Here is a 23,438-nt window from a genome sequence, read left to right as displayed (position 1 = left end):
GCTTGCTGTTTTGAATTGAGGTTTAGAACAGGCCTTGGCCTTCATGACGCGCCATATTGAGTAATCCAGCGGATTAAAATCGGGGCTGGATGGCGGCCACATATCCTTTGCCCAGAACGGAAGATGTTCCTGCAACCACTTCTGAGTGCGGTGGTTCGAGGTGTGGCACGGAGCCCCATCTTGTTGAAATACAACATTTGGCTTCGGACCGTACTGTTCTTTGATCCACGGAAGAACATACTTACTTAAAATCCCGATGTAGACCTCCGTGTTGACCTTGTTGCCTTCTGGAATGAACACCGGGTCAATTTTGTTGCCATCGGAAGCCACCAATCCAAACACCATAACGCTAGCAGGATGCTTGGTCAGATACACGTTCTTGTGCTCGTCGGCCACATCTTTTACCGGAAGAGAACTAATATACCGGTCGGTTCTGGAATTTGATGGGGATCGACGGTAAACATGCTCTCGTCGGTGAACAGGATTACCGGATTTTTTTTCGTTTGAGGAAGTTCGAGATTTTCTTGCATCGTTCGACTCGTAGCTCCCGGATGCGGTTGGTAATCATGTGAGTTTTTTTCCGTGCCCTCGACTTCACCCCGCAATCTTCCGTGCCGTAAAGTTACTGATCCCGTGTTCCTTTGCCATTTTCCTTATTGGACGCACTGGACTAACCCGAATCTTCCTTTTGATAGCAGCGATAACCCTCGGAACCCGAGCAGACCTCGGACGACCTGTGGCCACCTTCGCGGATAGTTTTCCTTTCTTTTCTCGGTCTAAAACCCTTTTGACGGTCCACCGGGACACTTTCACGGCGATTGAAATTTCTTTTTGCGACATTTGTGCGTGGTACAAATCACGAATACGCTACCACTTCGTCATGGTGCAACTGTCAAACTAAGTAAATCATTTTCTTGTATACACAGCCTACTACGGTATGAGCTATAGGTTACGTGCATGAAAAGAAAACCAAGGAATTGTATGCACAGGTGAAACGGGAACCCTATTTGTACGATGGTGCAAACATTACCCGAGCAGCACACTTGTCACTGAGCAGTTGTGGATACTTGTATGTAACTTATTTCTGTCACAATCAAGTTGCAGCAACCTATTATGCATACGGTAAATCGCACCGTTGATTGTTCCGGAAGTGATGAAGGGAGCGCTTATTTCACCAAATCCTCAAATCGCCTTCCAGATCAGGAACTTCTTTGCAAATTTCGATAATTTCTTCTTTCGAACATCCTCCGGAACATCGAACTTAGACTTAGCAACGAAATATTCTTGCACAGGAAGTTGATGGAAGTCGGCCTTGACGAAAGTTTCGTCATCCATCACGATGCAACACAATTTGGTGAGCAACTTCGTGTAGTGATGTTGTGATGTTTTGCTTTTCATTCCGGTTTGGGGCTTTTTACACCTTGTAAACATGTAACTTAGCACGCTTCATGGTTTTCTGCACAAAACCGACTGACACCTTGGACTTTTTAGCGACATCTCGAATTGAAATGTTTGGACGGTTCTTGTACTGTTACACTGGTTTCCTGGCCATTTTACTGTCCATTGAACCACTTTTACGACCACTTCCTTACTTCCTTCGGGCACCCAGACGAACCAAGAAGGTTCTTACCACACGAAACACAGTTGTATTTTCAATTCCAAGCATTTTAGCGATCCATCGGTCGGACGCCTTTGGGTTTTGATTGTAAGTGCACATTTTTTTCACGGGCAAAACTTGACAGATGTAAACAATACACTATGAATAAGATTTACTCAAATTTTTAAGGATTTTAACTCATTCGGTTCAAAAGTTACAAAAGATTTTCGGTGTGCCATTTTTATAGAATACACCCTTTAGACCATTATTTTGACCAGAATGTTGTTATAAAAACTCCTTTGTGCGTCGCGTAAAATCTCGTCCCGTTTAATTTTGAGCAGTTGGCATAAACCTTTACAATATGTTGTTCATACAACACTGCTAGTTTATGCGGTACTGCGCTTAAATTTTCATTAAAAATATCGTGTAAAATTACATAAAATTTAATGTTAAATACGTGACCTATATGTATCGCAGAAATTAACATGAATTTTTCAACCGGTGCATCTGAATTTTCCTCCACTCAGCCCAATAAATTACAGATCAGGTTCTGATCATCTTCCACAAAATTAAGCAATTAAGGAACTGTATCACCAAGCCCAATACAGTTCGATCTAGAAAAATCTATCGGATTGGAAAGTTTTTCGACTTCCCTAGGAATAGAGAATCATTGTTTTTGCCACTCAATATACAAATTCACATACATTGGTTGGCATAGAAAGCACTCAATTAATAACTGCGCAAGTGCTTCCAAGAACACTAAGTTGAGAGCCGGCAAAACGCTCGCAAAAGAAGTGTCAGAAAGCCAAAAGGCGTACACTGGCTCTTAGAAGTTTATATGGGAATTACTATAGCAAATTCAATTGTTTTGTTCACCTGGTCCTAGCCTTTTACTGTCTTTTATAATAGGAAAATTTCTCAGCTTCAACTTTGCTGACGACCACTTTTTAATGAACTAATTAATTATTATGCTGTTGATCTTTATTGGGTATGAAACAATGAAGAAGTTATTTGCCAGATTTATTACACTATTAATTACTGAAATAAAAAAAAAAATCCGTTAAAGTATTCAACTCCCCCTTCAGGGTGGTTGATATATGACAAATATTACAAACCAGCTTGAATCATGCGCATATTTAAGCAAATACGAAGACAACAGTTCCGGGTACCACCAAAATGAGCGTCTTAGTATAATCTAAATCCTTCATTTTTGGCTTTGGAATCATGTCAAAGCTTAACGTCCAAAAGCAGTGAATCATGTTGTTCGACAATGCCTAATAAGCTCTAGTAGAAGGTAGTGATCTGTTTGTTGTAATAACCTGCCCTGGGCTACGATTGATTGACGATCGCACTGAGTATTAAAATTAGTTCATCTTGTTCCTAATGCGACGCTCGATGAACTGAGGAATTTCATAATCGAACAATTCTCCATGCTCAACATGGGGCCGCACTGTCAACCTATAATTACCACCGGTGAATCTTTATTACATCACTCCAACCCATGCATGCACAGCACAGCATAAACTGCTGCACTAAATTTAATTAACGACCCATCTCCGAGCCCACGGTGCGCAAATTCCTTTCATTTAGCGCTCTCGATTCCTAATCCTTGTGACCTCCGCGTTTACCACAATCACCCACCACACGACCGCTACCAGGGTCATCGTCACACACACACGTCGTCATCTCCCTGCAGCCACCCCGTCGAGGATCGTCCAAGTCAGTCAGTCAGTCAGTTAGTGCTTTCGCTCTCTGTGATCATCTGCTCCAAGAAGAACCTTCACCACCTTCAACCGATCGTTACCGATATTCCACGTGCGCTCTCGCTCTCACGGATCCAAGCATAACTTCTCACCAAAACGCATCGTTCGAGGTAGACGTGCCCGAGAGAGGATCTTCCCAGCATCACGAAACAACAGCAGAAAAAAAAACTGTCTGGGCTAAAAATATGAACTAATTTTTTCCTCGTGCTCGACTCGTTTCACTTTCAACCCCCGACCGAGAACAGGCTCTCCTCTCTCGAGCGCGGGAACTTGCAGCTTCACTCTCACTTTCGATGGATCCCGCATGTGCTTGGAGCTCCGCCGCATGTTGTCGTAGGTTGGTACAAAGAAGAAGCATCAACCACGATCGAGCCTCCGATCGAGCAGCCAACCACCCAGCCACCCACCCACCACCCACTTGGGGGCCACTTGAGAGCTCTTGACGGCTGTTGCTGCTGCTGCAGCTTCTTCAGGTGATCTATTCCGCTACCATCGAATTTCCGAGCATTTGAGGACGGGTTGCGCTCGCGTTTGCCATCGTGTGCGTATGTGTGTTTGTGTGTATGCGAGAGTATTTTTTTTTTTCGGGGGGCCGTTCTCCTAGAGCAGCTGGAGCTCCTAGCTTCGGACCCCAAGCGAAGGCAAAGGCAGATTCCCTCGATGTGGTTTGTATAAATACGGCCGAGATGATTGTATCGAATCATACACAAATCAACCATCCTTTAGAGTACAAACAACCAGCTTCTCAAGCTTAGAGCTGTTTTCTTCTCAAGTGAGTTTTGTTTGGATTTTCCAAAATGTGTATGAGAATTTTGTTTGGATCTTCCAAGAATACTAGTGCAAATTCGGTTTCTAACTAACGGTTTATTCTTCTGTGTTCTGTCGGTTTCGTTCTAGATCAATTAGTTATCATCCATCGAAGAAGGATATTTTCCTCACCACACACCAACGTCAGCACCATCGACTGCAACAACCACCAGTGTGTTCTTTTCCAGTGTTCTAGCCAGAAACAGAAACCAATAGCAATCATGAAGGTATTTACGAGTTTTATCATGGAATGGAAACATGTGAATCAGAGACTGATACAAAGGCTACCGAAAGTGCGACGAAGCAATGTTTGAGCGGTGAAATGGGGCAGTTCTGATGAGTTCAAAGACACTGAGTGAAAAGCGACTGTGAAAAGCGAGGGATTTGTGCGGCAAAGTTGAAATGCGGTGCTGCGTTTCTTTCCAAACTGTTGCAATTTGTGAAGTGATAGAGTTCTAATGTTCCGCACAGTTCTCTGTTGAAAATAGTTCTTTCAACACACGAATCAACTCGCATTAGAACAGTTTATTGTAAATGCGATAATTTCAGTAATTTTCATTGATTTCATCCAAAATGTTTCAAATTGTTCACAGTCTGCTGTTTTAACTCAATTGTGGAAGGAACTGTGTTCTCAAAGGCAAAACAGCCTTCCAAATTCTTTCATGGTTCTTAACACTCCTAACAAAAACAGCAAGAATTTTAACTGTCTTACTAATGAAGTTTAAAGTTTCTCAACGAAAATAGTCATATAACGGAAATTTCATTTTAAAAAATGTTTTGAATTGCAATATTCCACACATTTTTTATTTAAAGAGCAGTTTCATGGTAATTTACATTAAATTTGGCTTTATTGTGTTTTATGATCAATCATTCACATTTTTGCAGTTTTGAATCTTTTTAAAAAAAAATGGCAAAACCGATATTTTTCAACAAATTATAGCTCGAAAATGTCACTTCCAATTGAAATGACGAAGATTCGAAATGGGTTCAACACATAAATGACTGAAATTTGCCCACTTAAATATTTTTAGAATTATTAAAAAGCTAATAAAACATGCCTCAGTTAAACACTTTAAAATTAACAAAAATCATTTAACAACAACTTTTGGACTATCTTTTCAACTTTTTGATTAAACAATGTTTTGCGAAAGTTTGCACAGAAAACCATTTTTAAGACTTTCAAAACCGTTTCAACATTTTACAAGTTCAAACATTTAACCAAAATCTCTTATATGAATTTTGTAAATTTTAAAGAATCCAACTTAAAATATTCACAGAAGATTTCATATTTCATAAGTTTTTAAATGAGAAATATTCAAAACATATCGAAGAGGATCGTTTTTCCGTTACTTAAGCTTTAAACATTTTGAATGACTTTTTTTCCAAAATTTCTTGCATACTTTTGTTTTGAATATTTTTTTCTGTAAAGGAATTCAATCACCATTTCTATTGGTTTCAAATTATGATTTGTTGAAAACGCCATTTTGGAGTGATTTACAGGATTCAAAATAGCAAGTGTTTGACCAAAACAAACAATTTGGCAAAGTTTAATGCAAATCTACGAAGATCGAGTCTGAAATATAATTTAATTTTTTTTTGTTATTTGACTTCTATATATTTAACAACTACCTACCTTAAAATAATTTCATTGGAATTTAAAAAATATAATGCCCTCGTATCACATAAATCATCAACATTGTATCTGAAATTTTAATGAAAGATACAGCAAGATGTTTACACAAATCTCACAACAGTCTCTGCATAACAGTTTAAACAGATTTGATGTTAAAAAAAACTTCCGGTTTGATTTGAAATTATATTCATAAATTACCACAGCTTATTGCAATTGATAAAAGCATCGTCATTTCTTGACTTTAAGGAAAGCGAGTCATTGAAGTACGAAAAAAATATTGATATATTTTCGGAACGATATTTTACTAGAAATCAGAAAATTTAATTTTATGTTTTGGTTTGAATTTAAATGTTTATAGCAAATATTTTCAATGCTCCGATTTTTAATGCTACAAAGCTAATGATTCGAATAAATTAAAAATCATCACTGGAGCTTATGAATTATTTCAAAATTACATTTATTTTAGTCCTTTATTTGAATAGTTTCCAAAATATAATGATATGAACAGTCTGCACAATATTTCAATCGATTGTGTTGTAAACTAAAGCTCTTCTTCCACCTTACTCAATCCTACTACAACAAATTTTTACTTTATATGCTAAATAGGGACTCAAAACTACCACTCGAAGTAAACACGGCCACTCAGAAAGTACAAAAACATGGTTCAAAGCTCAAGCGTTTGTTTTGCAACGCTTGAAGAAAACTAATCATATTCAAATTTATGAAATCTTTCAAATCAGAATTTCAATTCATCCTTATTTCATGAATAGATGAGCTGTCGATAAACAATGTTTAGTCCAATGCTGCTACTTAGCTGCCCAAAATTTTATAACAATTAAAACTTTCACAAATTATTTACAATGCACATCAAACTTAAATTGAAAATGTTGCTCAATAAATGTGCATGTATCTAAAAATTCCTACCTAAATACAAGCGTTTGTTTGGCAACGCTTCATCGTAAAATTATCAAACATTTACGAGCTTATGATTCACAGCAAATGGAAATTGATATCGTTTCCCAGTTACAAATTTTCTTTAAATTACTCCCTTTATTCAAGCGTTTGTTTGGCAACGCTTCAAACAATCTTTTCTTTGAACGCAAAGAATAAAATGGTTGAATATTAAATAGAGAGATTCGAAGCTTCATATCAATTACGAAGCAAACATGGCCACTCATGATGATAGTGATGATGATGACAGTGGTCTACCATTCATTGTAGCTCGGAAACTAGGCCGATAGCTGTGGGCTCTCCTCACTGTTGAACTCAATCAAGCTTAATAACCTCTGATTGTCAACAGCAAATCACTGTATGCAGGGCCAAAAACGAATGGATGGATTGATTGGCAATTCGCCAATTCATTTCCTTGGGACAGTTAAGAATTTCCTGCCAAAAAACTTGATCAGCCAATTGGTCAGAAAATGAGCCATCCAACAGGAAGATGCCCCAATGAATGGAGAGAAGAGCCCGCCCTTTATCCACAAAATGTTACCAACAGGGAGTTGAAATCTTCACTCTCCCGATATAAATCGCTTAAATTGGATGCCCTGATGATCCATCCCGAATTTTAGATATATAGTAATATGTAATGTAATAATCAGATAATCAGAAACCTAACGCCTACGATAATATGCGAGTCGATTGAAATTAGCCGAAAATAAATGAGGGCTAATTTGATTCTTCACATATAAGCATAGATGCAAAGTTGAGTCAAAGGTGTTGACATGCAGAATTAGAAGTCATGGCCATCAGAACATGGCCTCTCATGAAGCACAAAACACGGTTCCAAAGCCCAAGCGTTTGTTGGCTGGTTGGTTGGTTGTCTTTATTAAGGAGATTTTCAGCCAGACGCTGATTCATCTCCGCTCCCAAGCGTTTGTTTTTCAACCGCTCAACCAAGCGTTTGTTCATCAGCCGCTCATGATGATAGTGGTCTACCACTCATTGTAGCTTGGAAACTAGTCCGATAGCTGAGGGCTCTCCCCACTGTTGAACTTGATCAAGCTGAATAACCTCTGATTGTCAATAGCAATTCGCTGTATGCAGATTGCAGGGCCGAAAACGAATGGATGGATTGATAGGCAATTCGCCTATTCATTTCCTTGGGACAGTTAAGAATCTCCTTCCAACAACTTGATCAGTCAATTGGTCAGAAAATGAGCCATCCAACAGGAAGATGAATGGAGAGAAGAGCCCACCCTTTATCCACGAAATGTTAGCAACAGGGAGTTGAAATCTTCACTCTCCCCATCTATATCGCTTCAATTGGGTGCCCTGATGATCCCTCATCATCCCGAATTTTAGATACATAGTAATATGTAATGTAATAATCAGATAATCAGAAGCCTAACGCCTACGAAAATATGCGAGTCGATTGAAATCTGCCGGAAATAAATGAAGGCTAAGTTGATTCGTAACATAGAAGTGTAGATGCATAGGTAAAGGATAAGAGAAAGGTGTTGACAAGCAGAATTAGAAGTCATGGCCATCAGAACATGGGCACTCATGAAGCACAAAAACACGGTTTCAAAGCTCAAGCGTTTGTTTTGCAACGCATGAAGTGGACTACTCAAATTCAAATTTATGAAATATTTCAAATCAGAATTTGATTCATGAAGAGACGAGCTGTCGATAAACAACTTTTAATAAATCGCTAAAATGCATGTGCTCAAAAGTGGTTTAGCAATTATAAACGTTAATAAATTAAATGAATTTTTGATCAACGTTAGCAACGTAAAATGATCACAAATACGACAAATTCACAGTTCAGAGCGAATTTTGAATTGATTAGCAATTTAATAATAAAAATTGAAAAAAATCTAAACATCAATCCTAAATACAAGCGTTTGTTTGGTAACGCTTCAACGTAAAAGTATCATACATTTGATTGTTTATAGTTCAGAGCATATGGAAATTGATATCGTTTCCAAATAAAAAATATGCACATATCTTTAAATGACTCCAACTATTCAAGCGTTTGTTTGGTAACGCTTAAAAGAATCTGATTTTCAACCAAAAAAATTTAAATGGTTTAATATTAATTGGACCGATTCAAAGACTACCAAAACAAATTTTATGTTTAAAGAAAATTGTTCAATGCTCAAATAAAAAAAAATCGATACGCATTTCGATTCCTTCCTTAGCATAAACTTACATTGTTTACGTCGATTAAAAATATCACTATTATTGGATTCAATAAGCTTAAACCGTTTACTTGCAGCACAATTCATTCCTTCAAGCTAGGGCATTTATCATCTCAAGTCCAACAGTTTAAGCGTTTGCTTTGAAACGCTTTATCAGAAGCACAACCATAAAGCAGCGCTTTCAAAACATTAAATACAGAACAATCAGAAAACACCAGCGAGTGTCTGAATCAAAGGCTTGGAGATCGAGTTTCGCAGTTTGTTCCAGTGCTCAATCAGAAGCGTTCGATTATACGATTGACTTCAGTAGAAAGTGATGTTCCTTTTTAAAACTATAACTTGGAAGGCTGATCAAGATTCTTCAAGAGCTACTGTCTAGCTCGTTTAGCTCGGTTGGTCTTTTAAACAAGAAATAAACTTGTTTCCACCTTGAAACAAGTGAAAAACATCCACCAATTTGATTGATTGAAGCGTTCGTTAAGCGTTGATTTGCCGATTTAGACAATTTTCCCAGCCAAACCTGACTAGCTCATTGAATGGACTCATTGGGCTGCTTCTAAAATCACTCATCCGACGGTTCATTGCTACTTCTTTCACTCAAAATACAATGACCAGTTTCCTAATGACTGATACGGCCAATTACTCCCAACAAATTTACTTAAATTTTCAAACCGCTCTTCACAATCTGCCAAAATTCCCATGATACTCATTATCACCTTCTGAATTGAGCCTCATTGTGCAAATTCATCCAAAGCACCGCTTAACAAAACCAACCCGAGCAATTATATCCGCTCCCCGGGAAAAGAAAAGAAAACTTCTGTTAACATCCACTTCTACCAATCGCCTGTGTAACAATCAGAAAATTCCCAAATCCAACTCCCATGGCTTCACTCTCTGCTACCGATTTCGGGCGGAAAGAATTGCCTTCAATGCCCCACTGTTTGCGCATTTCACTTCACCGAACGCTGGGTGCATTACTACCACACTGTGACCCATCCATCCCAATCGAGATGACTCATCAAAACGATCAAAACACCTGCAAGCAAACAAGCAAAAAATCGCAAAAAGCTCTTGCAAATTCGCACTTGCGCATTATTAACCGGCATCAACAATACCGCGATAATAATGACAACAACAACAACAATCACGTACGCGATCCGGTTGGTGTGGCGGCACAGCCGAGTAATTACCGCGCACAAATGAGCAGTTTATTGCACGCTCGCGGCCGTCCGCATGGCTTACTTTGATGGAAGGAAAGCTGGCTGGAGGGAAAAATTTGTTCTGTCATTCTCACAGTGCACCGCATGCTACACGATCAACCCATCTTCGCAGGGTTCAAGCCCCAACCAGATTGATTAGCCAGGCCCCTGTCGTGCTTTTGGATCGGAATTCCACCATGGCTACGTAAATTTGAACAGCAAAAAAACCGATCTTCCGTTTGTTCAATGACGCAAATCGACGGGTTGAGCTTGAGCAAGGTGACTCCGCTCGAACTGTGCCAGTCTTCAGTTGTATTCTACGCGTTGCATCATTTGCTCAATCGTTAGCGTTCTTTCCTCGCTGATTCAATCGAATCAACTCTGTTACAAGTGTGTAATTCTGATCGGATCTGTTTGTCCCCAATCCGTAGGCCTTCGCCGTCGTCGCATTCGTCTCGCTGGCCGCTCTGGTCGCAGCCGAGCCACCGTCGCCATACAGCAACTACCAACAGGGCGGTTCCAATGGGAATAACGGTTACAACTATAACGCAAACAGCAACGGCTATCCATCTGCCCCATCCGCCCAGTACGGAGCCCCAACGGGAGCTGGGGCTGGCGGTGCCGCCGGTTACAACTATGCCGATGCTAACGCCAACGCTGAACCCGCCAAGTACAACTTCGAGTACAACGTTCAGGACTTCCAATCAGGCAACGATTTCGGACACATGGAATCTCGCGATGGAGACCGCACCGTTGGCCGCTACTACGTCCTGCTTCCCGATGGCCGCAAGCAAGTTGTGAACTACGAAGCCGACCAGAACGGATACCGCCCAACCATCTCCTACGAAGACACCGGTGCCGCTGCCGGAGGATACCCAAACAGCCAGGGCCAGCAGGGTGGATTCCAGGGATACTAAGGTATGCGCCGACGAAAGATCGAATCGATTGACAAGCACTCACAAAACCCACTCAAGTTATTAGGAACGAATTTAAACTCTAGTTAATTTTTTATAGTGAATTATACTCACTCTTCCTACACTTATTTCAATCTATACTACCAGCCTACCGCCTGGTAGATGGCCAGTATTTGCAAACTTCCTTACAAATTTCCTAAACAACAAAAAACTATTTTACTTCATAAGTAGTTTAGACACCACTGCTCCATCTGTGAGCAAGCACCAAAACTTCATCCAAAACAAAAAAAAAACAATTTTGACCAATGGCATCGAACACTGGAAAAACGATTTCAAAACGAACACAAACGTATTAAAAATTATACAAATTTTTATTTGCTTATTATGAAATAAGAAAATGCGAACTGCTTTTATAAGAATCATCTTCGCGATGCGCAACCACGCTTCCGAAGTGCAAAGAATCTAAAAAAAACCCAGTCAGTCCAACGATTGACGACCAAAAAAACATATGTTGTAAACAAAACAAACATATCTTAGTATAATTTTGCAAGCAAGTAGAAAAAAAAATGTGTGAGGAAAACGATGATAAACTGCCATAAAATGAACATCAACAGCAAAACAAAAACATTAAAGAAAAGTGTCATCGGCTGTAAAAAAAAACAAAAACACCCAACAACCCAGCGATGACACTTGAAGCTAGCAAACGACAACAGCAACATCAGCAACCTAGAAGAAAACCTCTGTAAATAAGTAAGCGTTATTTGTACATTTATTGTTTAATTTTCTTTCTTTTGTAACGTAATGTTGTCAAAACGAAGTTAAGAAAAATAAAAACACATGCGAAGGCAACACGATCGGCACTCCCAGCTACCTTGGCGTGTACCACCGTGTGATGGTCAATGTTGTTTGGTGGCTGGTACGGTGCTTAAACGGAGCACCGGCTCAACCATGACCACGACGACAACGACCAGCACCGGATGGATATGAGGCAGCTCGGGAGTGGTTGATTATTTGCTTCCGATAAATGAAAAAAAAAAAACCTTCGACTGTTTTCGTCACTTTCAATATCACCAATAAATCCGAAAGTCCTAAAAACTATAACCTCGATGTGGTCTGGTTCCAATTTGCAAGCAATGGCAATTCTTATTCTAAATGACAAATATTCTCCAAAAACTGCTTGCTTTATTATTTGAAAGCTATTTGTTTGAAAACATGTAAAGTTACATAAACTAAAATCATTCTTCAATGACAATTAATTTGCTTAAAACAAATGGGGGATCGTATTCAAAATAAACATGACAAGTGACAAGAACAATCCAAAGAAATTTGGTTTGAAGTTTATGGTTCAAAACAAACTATCATTTAATTTGTTTCGTGTAATTGCTTTCGATAACCATCTCCCTTCTATCCGCCAAGCAATTCCAATTTGACAGGTACGAAAACAATGGAACGGCACACAAATCAAGGCATTAGTAACAAATCGTGTGCCGACTAAAAAAACAAGAAAGCATTCCCACCCAGCGTGCCAAAAACCAAACCGATGATTTAATATCGACCTACCATTGAAAGAAGATTGGAAGATAGAGGCAAAACGAATTAATTCGAAAGGCGATTACGATCAAACGAAAAGCAAAGAGTTGAAATCGCTACATGGCGTGCTAGAATCACCGACTACGATGCACAGTGGGACGACGTAGCCGGTAGTTTGGACATAAATTTTTGGATTAGCGATCGTCGACAAAGTTGCTCAGTCTGCATTTGACGGTTTCTGATTAGTTAATTATTACGCCACATAGTGGCACCGATAGTGTAGTGTTAAGCGGTGTTGCCTCCCACTTCAAAGGGATTGGGTTCAAGCTCAGTCGGCGCCGCCGGGATTAAAATCTGTGATCACACCTTTCTTCGGAAGGGAAGTAAAGCCGTTGGTCCCCGGTCTATGAGTTGATGGGTCGATAGGTAGGGTCCACGTATAGGAGCTGCCTCCCTGACGTCAGTAGCATTGGTGCTCAGTACGGAAAACAATATCGACGGAAATAAATCAAAAAGAAAAAATAAACTATTACGCCACATAGGACCTATGATAGGTTGGAGCTCGATTCTATATTTTGAAAGGAGCACCCTAAAAGAATGGGTTCTTCTGAAATTCTGTGCATTTCAAAGTGTAGAGAAATGTTGTCGAAAAAAAGTAGTCTTCACATTTTTGATTTACAGTTTAGCGACTTTGCAGTCAATTTAATTGTTTATGGGAAGTTTGAACATACTGAGAGGTAAGCACATATTATCGGTAAGAGACGTGTGTGTGAGAAAATTTGCGAAAAAATCTATGGGCACCGGTGGGATTCGAACCCACGATTCCCATTCAGTACACGGGTGCATTGCCAATTATACAACGGTGGACCTATGGTCTACGGATGTATTTTATGACATTTGAGTTTCGAATCCGTTCCCCACCCTAGTCTCTTTGCGCAAGCGTTCTCTGATACACAACAATCGTCTATTGTCGACGATATGTGCTTGTACCGCAACCACTCAGTATCAGTCGATGTGAACAAACACAGCTCATTTTTGTTGTACATCTTACATGCTGAGATATGTCCAATAATATTGGCGTGGGACACCCTTTGGGTATCAAAAAGTGCTACCCTTTCTACAAAATTTCCCTTAGTGCTCTATCAGGCGTCGCAATCGTCGCTTGCCAAAGGTGAAGAACAAAGATCTTTGCATAGCTTCAGTATACGTTCCACCAAGCACCTCTATTAGCCGTAGTCAACTCTGGAGTATAGTTTTGATTCTTCCATCCCCAGTTTTGATTCTGGGTGATATGAACCCCCACTTGACTTTTGCAAATTTGTTTGCCAATCGTCATTTCAATTAAGTGTTGCCCTTACTCTGCAGAAACATCTCGAGTTCCATTTGATCTTACAAGGAACATTGACTGGTAGAAAAATGTAACGGCAGTGACAATCGGTGTCTACTCAATAGATACGTTTCCACCATTGAAAGGATATCGATTCCTTGCCGATTTGATATAAAGGCTGACTAAAAGTAAATTGGTACACCCCTCGCGCGCCGCTAGCACGCTTCTAGTGCTGGAAATCGAGAATCTTTGGCAGAGGTTTGTTTACATTTCAATAGAGAACAACTGGTACAAGTTTGATCAAAGTAGTCGATCGCGTTCAGAAATAACGTCAAATGGAACTCGAAAGAAGAAAAAATATTGTGGACAAACCCCTGGAAAATCCGGAGTGGTCCGGTTCCAAGCTGGCTAAAGTGCTGAAGATCACGAAAAAAACAGTTTGTCGAGTGCTCAAAACCTACAAGGAAACCATGAGTGTGGAAAAGAATCAGCGGACCTACGAAAAAACTGGAACCAGGAATCGTCAGCTGCGCAGCAAGGTGTTGAGGTGCGTGAAAGCCAACCCCGATCTTTCGATCCGAGATGTGGCCAGAAGGTATAACGCATACGTTCAAATGGTGCGGAACATCCTTGCCAGGGAAGGATGTAAGTCGTACAAAGCCAGTCAACATCCGAACCGGCACATGAACCATAATTCCGTTGGAAAAAAAGCATGCAAGGCTTTTGTACGACCGTGTTTTGACGAAACACAAGGGCTGCACTTTGATCGGATGACGAAACATACGTCAAACTCGATTTTAAGCAGCTTCCCGGTCTAAAGTTTTACATCGCAACTGGACGTGGGGATGTGCCGGTAAGATTCAAGTTCGCGAAGGAGGCCATGATTTGGCAAGCGATTTGCAGTTGTGACTTGAAAACGGAACCATTCGTCACATCCTCGACGATGACATCCCAAGTTTACATCGAAGCATGCCTGAACAAGCGTGTATTGCCGTTCATCCGCAAGCAAAGGGGCAAAGCCATCTTTTGGCCTGATTTGGCCAGCTGCCACTACTCCAAGGTGGTTCTGGAGTGGTATGCTTCCAACGAGATCGATTTTGTCCCCTAGCTAATGAATCCTCCGAATTGCCAAAATTTCGACCAATCGAAAAATTCTGGGCAATTTCAAAGCAGCAACTTCGACGAAGCGGCGAGGCAGTCAAGAACATCCAGCAAATGCGGGCAAAATAGAATAAATGCGCTGATTCCGTGTCCGTTTCCACTGTGCGGCGCTGATGGGCTCCATCAAGAGGAAGGTTCGAGATTTCGTTCGAATTGGAGAAATGTAACCATCTAATGCTGTAGCTTTGAAGATTTAATAAAAGTACTGTAAAGCAACCATTAATGGAAATTACAGTGTCTTTTTGCGCGTACCAATTTACTATTAGTCAGCCTTTACAAAAGCTCACTGGAAGCACAAAAAAGAAACGTTCCAAGTGCATCCTTTAAAATTAGACCAGACACCTGGATAGGATGAATAATGCACAAAATTGTATGTAGAAAAATCTGATGCTTTTAAAGCTTTTGGTAGACACAAAACCTCCACATACTTCTAGGAATATTGAAAGCTTGAGACAAAGCTGAAACAATTAGTCAAAGCTAAAACACGCGGTTATTGGCGCAATTTCGTCGAGAGACTCACACGAGAAACCTTAATGAACACCTTGTGGATAGCGGCGCCGGTGGTGTAGTGGTAAGCGTGATTACCTCTCACCCCAGCAGGCCTGGGTTCAATCCCATTCGGCGCCGCCGGGATGTTCTGAGGCATAACATCTCTGATCACGCCAAGTAAAGCCGTTGGTCCCCGGTTCATGAGTTGATGGGTCGATAGGTAGGGTCCAGGTGTGGGAGCTGCCTCCTGGCGTCGGTAGCATTGGTGCTCAGCACGGAAAACAAGATCGACGGAAAACAAATCAAGGAAAAAAAAACACCTTGTGGAAGGTGCCTCGCAACATGCGTAACCGCTCATCTTCTAATGAGAGTGAAGAATACTCCATCCGATGGATATACGATTTCGCTTAAAAGGTCTGTCCGGACTCAGTTCCAGCGCAACATATTCTTCGAGAAGCGTCTCCGAGCGGCGGCTCGCTGGATAGACCATTCACAATGCTGGAATTCTATATGGCTCTTCTTTCATCGTACAACTCCTCACCGGGAAGCGATTAAATTCAATCTTCTGAAAAATCTCCCATAGGGGAAACTAACGATTTTAAATTGGCTCACTACTTGACTAGCCTAGTTGTCCCAAGCAAATCGATTAACGTACCCCATTCTAGTCGGAATTCTAGTACTACACTATGCTTGTTTTGATTCGCTATATAAATATGATAAACTGAGGGGTTCGTGGATTTCCTTTGTTTCGAGGGGTGCATCAATTAGCTTGGGACCGAAGAGAGTACCAGAGCTGAGCCAAAAAGTTGAGCACATTTCTTCGGGACCTACTGGTGTTAGATTTACGTCTATAGATGTAATGTCGGCCTAAATGTCCCTAATTTGGGCCCATACATAAATTCAGCAATCGACTAAATTTTCAATAGCAACCAAAAACATCCATTAGTACGGTCCCAACGACGATAAAATGCAGATTTTTAGCAATGAGCCCAATCTTAGATCCATAGGCCAACATTACAGCCATTTCTCCAATATCGGTAAAAGACGCTTCGTGACGTCACTCTGCAGAACCTAATAGCCATTCAAAAACCTGGCAAACCAGCGTCTGACCATAACTCATACCATCCGATTGCTATGCCTTGTGCATTAAGAAATTGTTGGAGAAAATGATCCTTCTAAGACTCGATCAGTGGGTCGAATAACAAAACTTGCTATCAAATACACACTTTGGGTTCCGCAAGAGCAAAGGAACAAGATTGTCTAGCGCTGTTTTCCATAAATATTCAACTGGCCTTTACGCACAAGGAGCAAATGGCTTCAGTATTCTTGGACATTAAGGGGGCTTTTGATTCAGTTTCCATTGAAACTATGTTAGAGAATCTGCACAGATGCGTACTTTCTGGAATTTTAAATAGTTTCTTGAACAATATGTTGTCATCATAAAAGCAAATGAACTTTTCTCTTGGACAACTGGTAATATCCAGAATTAGTAACATGTGCCTGCCCCAAGGTTCATGTCTGAGGCCCCTTCTTTATTACTTTTATGCCAAAGATATCGACAACTGTTTGGCAGAACAATGCACGCTAGGGCTGTGAATCATTTGCCGAGTTAAATTTAACTCGTGGTTAAAAGTGACATTTAGAAATCTATTTTCTATGTTCGAAAATCCCTGTGCTGTCGATCGACCGGTTTTCGAGAAGAACTTAGCCAAGGTTGTCAAAATGTTACTTCTTGTCTGTCAGAAGTAACCACGCTCAGATAGCAGGGTTAATCGATAACTTTCCATCTGTCAAATTTTACCCAATAGTTAAAATAATCCACCAAATGGTTCAGAGCCTAAGACAACTTGCAGATGACGGTGTGATTTCCGTAAGAGGTCCACATACTGTGGACTTGCATAGACCATTACAAAGTTCCTTCTTAACTTGTCTTCTTGAACTAGGAATCTAGGGATCGAATTCTCACCGTGTGCATTTGGAATACCTGTGCAATTGGAATAGCCATACTACGTACATATTTGAAGCAAAAATGTCAACAGAGTATAAAGTTTCTCCATTTAATTTGCGGCACCTGGTGGGATGCTCATCCGGAAGACCTCATAACGCTTTATGAAACAACAATTCTCTCTATGCTAGAGTACGCCTCTTTCTGCATTCTCTCGGCAAGAAAAAGTCACCTAATAAAATTGGAACGAATTCAATATCGTTGTCTGCGAATTGCTCTCGGCTGTATGCACTCAATGCATAACATGAGTCTTGAGCTCCAGAACCGTTTCTGGGAGCCGGCTCTCTGAATACTAATCAAATGCGTAGTGACAAACACACTTATAATTGCAAATTTCGAAGAAATTCTTGGACTGAACACACAATTTTAATTTATGAGAATCTACTAGCACTACATATCGCCGGATATGTGTCTTCCTTGTTATAGTCCAAACCGTGCTCACTTCACCAATGGCAGTTCCTCAATTGGATATGATCTGACCATGAAACAAGCAACTCATGGTATTTCCGATCAAATTCTACCCAGTAATATCCCGCGTATTATTACTGAAAAGTACCAACACGAAAAGTACCAGACGAAGCTAGAAACGCACTACCGTTCATACTGGCGACAACGCTCTAATGAGACAACGAAACATCACCAACCTCAAAAAAAAAATCTCCCACACCTGGACCCCACCTATCGACCCATTGTATCATGGACCGGGGACCAACGGTTTTACTTCCCTGATCAGAGATGTTATGCCTCAGAAAATCGCGACAGCGCCGACTGGGTTTAAACCAAGACCCTTTGGAGTGAGAGACAGTCACGCTTACCACTACACCACAGGCGTAGGCAAAGTGGCATATTCTATTAAAAGAGAGTATTATTAAGCGTATTGGACGATATGCACAGCTAAACATGTTTTTGATGTTAACGAAGAGTCGATGAAGAGAATCGATTAATGTAGATTGGTCTATTTGAAAAGTGATGCGAGATTTAATGAAATGCCGTGGACCCCCGTTAATTTGAACTTCACATCGTGCATACTAACGGGGTTCATTTTTAATTTGAAATTCCATTAACCCTATGAGCTTCAGAAAGGCGTATTTCAGATAGCCTTAGTTGCTGTTTTGTTTTGATTTTGCTTTCCGTTTCTCATCGTTCCTTCCCGCATTATTCACGCAGAGAAATATATCATCGAAGCAAAAATATTTGAGGTAAATTTAAACGTAAATTCAGTTTGTTCTGGCCACAAAAATAAACTCGGTTGATTTCAAACGTATTCCATGTTTGAAGTCATGTGACATCAAGGTTTAAAATAAAAATAATGTTACGTTTATTTTAAAAATATTCGTATTGAAAATAAACGTATTATTTTTGATTGATTTGACAGCTTTGTTAACAAACATAAATATGTTTATTTTAAACATGCGATTTATGTTTGTTAGCTACATCGTTATGTTTATTTTAAACGCACCATTTTTTTAAAACAAACGTATTTTGAAATTATTTTAGAATTTTATTGCGCAATAAAGCAAATAAAAGTGCGCGATTAGTTTGAATCGCCTTGGTGTCTTCGATGCATTTAAATCCAGTTTTAAATGCGTTGCAGACACCAAGACAATACCAACTAATTGTGCACTTTTATTTGCATTATCACACTTCCAAGTAGCCCGGTTTCAGTTGTAAATAATAAAAAGACGTCAAATATTTTATTGTTGAATACAGAGCATTTCAAAAAAGTTAATTCATAATTGAGAGCTAAGTGTTTTACCTAACTGATGTTGGCTTAACTTACAGAAACATTGATTTATTTTTATTATTTTCCACTTGTTTGTATCAGTATACAACGCTATTTGGTACAATATCATTGAGGTTGTAATAATTGCACATTCTCAAATATGATGAATTATTTACAATGTGTATGTTGATTGGCCTTGACTCAAACTCACTGATACGTACAACATTGTATGAATGGCATTTTTCAATATTAAATGACTGTAAGTGACTGTTAAAATCAATCGCATTGAACTTAGCACAAAGTAGTAATAATTCCTCATGATCTCCTAAAAATATTTCTTCGATTTGATAAACATTAAGGAACATCCCTGCTTGCAAGTAGAATACAGTTCCTTTCTTATAGATTGCACCTTGTTTCTCGAAACACGACAAAAACGTTACACATTCTTTTTGTACTAAGCACGCATTACATTTGATAAACTTTTCTTGTTCAAGTTCAAATTTTGCAGTTTTATGTGTTGCAATACTCAAATCAATTCTTGGAGTGATAAACGACTTATTTACTAGATGATAAGCGAATTTAAAATTTTCCTTAATTGACAGTGAATTGCACAAATTTTTGCGATTCTGATTGATTTTGCTGTACTGTTTCGATTCTTTATGCTTGGCCTCATAGCGCATAGCCCAATGTGGCCGAAGTGGCCCACCCTTCAATATTGCTGTAGGATAATGTGTTAGGTTGTGAAACTTAGGTTTAAGCGTGTCCTTGAACAAATGTATATACTGCTTGTGATGGAATTTGATTAACGACCGAAGTTTATCTACCAACTCGTATGAAAAAGTATTTAAAAGAACAATATGTAAAATATTCAGAAAACTACAAAAAAACAGCCAGACTTCATCGTTTTCAGGAATGACCGGCCCTAGTATGAGAGGTAGAAAAGTAACAAAATTTTTACATTCACTAGCAGTAATTTTAAGTTGCTTATTTTTTAAATTGTTCTCTCTGAAATCATCTGGGATGTTATCCGAATTTAGATTACCATAAACAAACAAATTTTTTCTGTGATTTAAATCAACAACAGTTAAGTATTTTTTAATGTAAACAAAGTAATACAGACAATGCTGTAAGTCATACAGCGCAACCCCCTCTAACACGTCATGCATGACATCAAAGTAGAAATTGTTTACTGCATGAAATGAAGGAATTTGGTTAAAAACGCTTCTTGCTTTTATACCTGTTCTCGCTACATCATTGAGACTTAAATCTTTCTCATAGTTCTCTTCTGTTCTGAAATAGTCGGGATATTCTTCGCAGTCGGTTTCTGTCTGAATACGAGTTCTTTTGCAAACTCTGCAAAAGTGGTTGGCTCTAAAGCATTCGACGTAGTCAAGGACACCATTTATGCCCAAATTATCGCCTACAACAAATCCGACAACAAAGCATACATTAATTATACTACCCTTCGAATTAATCTCTAGTCCATTTACCTCTAATGCAATAAGCTGTTCGATAATCCTTTTTAATGTCTGATCGTTACGAAAATCTTTTTTGTCTTGTGTTTTAATAAATCCTACTGTCAGTATATTACACATTTTTCCAGATAGATAGCGAGGCAGACATGGTATATTCATATAAATTCCGCAAATCGACGTGGACCTCGCATGTGGAGACGATGTATCACCGGTTACAAAATCGTCGAAGAAGATATTCAAGGGAATTACCAGTTTATCAGTCATTGCAGCTGTTCTAGACTGCCATACAGAACCATCAATCAGTGTTCTAAACGATCCATCAGATGAAACCCGTAGACCGTCACGAACTGCTTGAAGAACATGATCCGTTTCGAGATATTTTTGAAGCATGAATTTTGTTGGCATGAGAACTCCCTGTATTTGATCGACAACCTAAAATTAAACAAGAATCCTCTAAATTAATATACAACAATTCATGAACAACTAAGCATAATATCCTATGTAACATTGACAACTTCCCTTATACCACGTTCATACTGCGATCAAACTACAGAGTTATAACATGTTATAGCGCTATCTTGATGGTGGTTTGTGTTGCAATTATTTGACAACCGTTATAACATGTTATAACTCTGCTGTCTGAACGTACTATAAACAAGGCATTAATCTACTCTCTCATTCGTTAATAACTCGTCCGTAGTGATTCAAAGAGAAATTCGATGAAGAGAATCGATCAATTTTACTTAGGACCATATACATTGTTATGCTTGAATTAAATTTAGAAACACTGGGGATATAGAATATCTGAACTTCATTTATGATGGTAGCTGCTTTGATGTCGAGACCAGATTTAAGACCACGACTCCAAAAAAAAAACGTTTTACAGGTCATCCAAATAGGGACGGGATTAAAAGTTAATCTGAGTTGGAGCTTTATAGCTACTATTATTATAATAGTATAGTATAGGTAACATGTAATATAGGCTATCTAGCGATGATTACTCATACGTCACATTTTCACCAGAAATATCATATCACGTAATATAGAATATTTTGATATCATAAGTCATACCTAGGATTACTGGTGAAAATTTTACGTATGAGTACTCATTGCAAGACAGCCTAAATTAAGTAATATTAGCTATAGTTTTTACGGGGTTTAATGCGACACACTTAGATCTTTTTACCGAGATTGCACCGCTGAGTAGCTCGGCATTTTAATTTGGTGGAGCTCAGTGAAAAACTTGTCGAGATTCAGCTAACAAACGGGAATTTCGTTGAGATCTCAGCTAAGAAACAAAAATTTTGTGAGATCTCAGTAAAAATAAATGCTGAGCTGATCAGCGGTGCATTGGCAAAAAAAATAAGTATGTCCGTACAGACTATAGTTTAAAAAGTAGCCTACCAAAATAACAAAAAAATAACATACCATGTGCTGTTCATTGTCTGTAACTGCCGGTTTGAGTTCTTCGCAGATTGTGAAAAAAGAAGGATCCTGGTAGAGGTTTTTGGTTTTCAATTGCTGTATGTACTTATATTCAGAAAAAACATCAAATCCACTTAACAGCTCGTCAACAATCTGCTTGCATGTTTCTGTCAGCATACCTGCGTTGCACATCATTTCAAATGTCTTTTTAATAGGTTCTATAATGTAACTTTGAATATCCTTTCGGATGTCAAATGCGGCTTTTCTTGAAATGGAATCTTTACTTAACCAATTCAGTGTAAAAAGCATACTCATTCGGTTTATCTCTTCTCGTATTTTCTGAGCGTCAAAAATGCTGTCGATTATTTTTTTCTCTTCTGGATTGATATCTATTTTGTTATTATTACTACTTAGGCCATTTTCATCTATGTCATCGTCAATGTCTGTGTTGGATGGCTTTATTTTGCTTGTGCTGGGCTGAACATTTTTTTCTCTTGTAATTTCTACCGATTCAATGACATCATGACAATTTTTCAGATGATGTCTTAGCGATTTTAATGATGAAAATCGTTGATAGCAGTTTTCAAAAATACATGAATAACCATTGATTGTTTCGTGCATACGTGAAAGGTGATGAATATATCCGTCGATGGAAGGTGCGTTCCACAGGCATCCTTGATGCGTACAGTGAATCATTTTAATCTCTGGTGGAAATTGCATTGGCAATGGAAATAACTTTAGCGTTGCAAACACTTTCAGGTTCGAATTCGTAGATGCAGTGGTTTATCAGGTTCCATACACCAGATGATGGTCGAGGAAAGGAAATTTCATAAATCTTGAATGTTTTGTAACATATATCAAGCGCTTTTTGGAACGTTGGCAAGCTGTAGTATATTCCTCCGTAGTAAACCAAAAACACAGACATCTGTTTCATGTCTGGACCAACTACAATGATCAATGGATGTTGGGTTTGATCACAACGCATATAACGTTGGTTTAATCTATTGATTTCAGTTTCCAAAACCTCCAATCCTTGAATCCATAGTATAAAACTTTCACGCACGTCCATATACGTTGGCCTCCATTTCTTATGCTCCCGAGATGTCAACATAGGGCATGGCAATAAATAGGCGAGCAAGCTTGTGGTTAACCAGTCACAGGAATCTACAATTCATATAAAAAAATATAATCAGAAATGCACTGGTTTTAAAATGTCGATTTACCTTCACTCAATGAGCTGTCATCAA

General features: G+C 39.2%; 1 protein-coding gene across 1 annotated transcript; it reads left to right on the top strand.

Annotated features, from left to right (window-relative positions):
* The first annotated feature begins 4,086 nt into the window (after positions 1-4,086).
* LOC135709698 (pro-resilin-like) lies at positions 4,087-12,087 on the top strand. The gene is made up of 3 exons (XM_065232088.1): positions 4,087-4,132; positions 4,258-4,394; positions 10,574-12,087. Exons 2-3 carry the CDS (start codon positions 4,389-4,391, stop codon positions 11,057-11,059), a joined length of 492 nt encoding a protein of 163 aa, XP_065088160.1. The 5' UTR covers positions 4,087-4,132; positions 4,258-4,388; the 3' UTR covers positions 11,060-12,087.
* The last annotated feature ends 11,351 nt before the right edge of the window (positions 12,088-23,438 follow it).

This window comes from Ochlerotatus camptorhynchus, unplaced genomic scaffold, assembly GCF_037179485.1.
Source record: "Ochlerotatus camptorhynchus isolate MF236.1 unplaced genomic scaffold, CSIRO-AGI_Acam_v1.1 ptg000361l, whole genome shotgun sequence".
NCBI classification, from domain to species: domain Eukaryota; kingdom Metazoa; phylum Arthropoda; class Insecta; order Diptera; family Culicidae; genus Ochlerotatus; species Ochlerotatus camptorhynchus.
The sequence above is the reverse complement of the archived record's forward strand: the minus strand, read 5'-3'. Positions and strand labels throughout refer to the sequence as shown.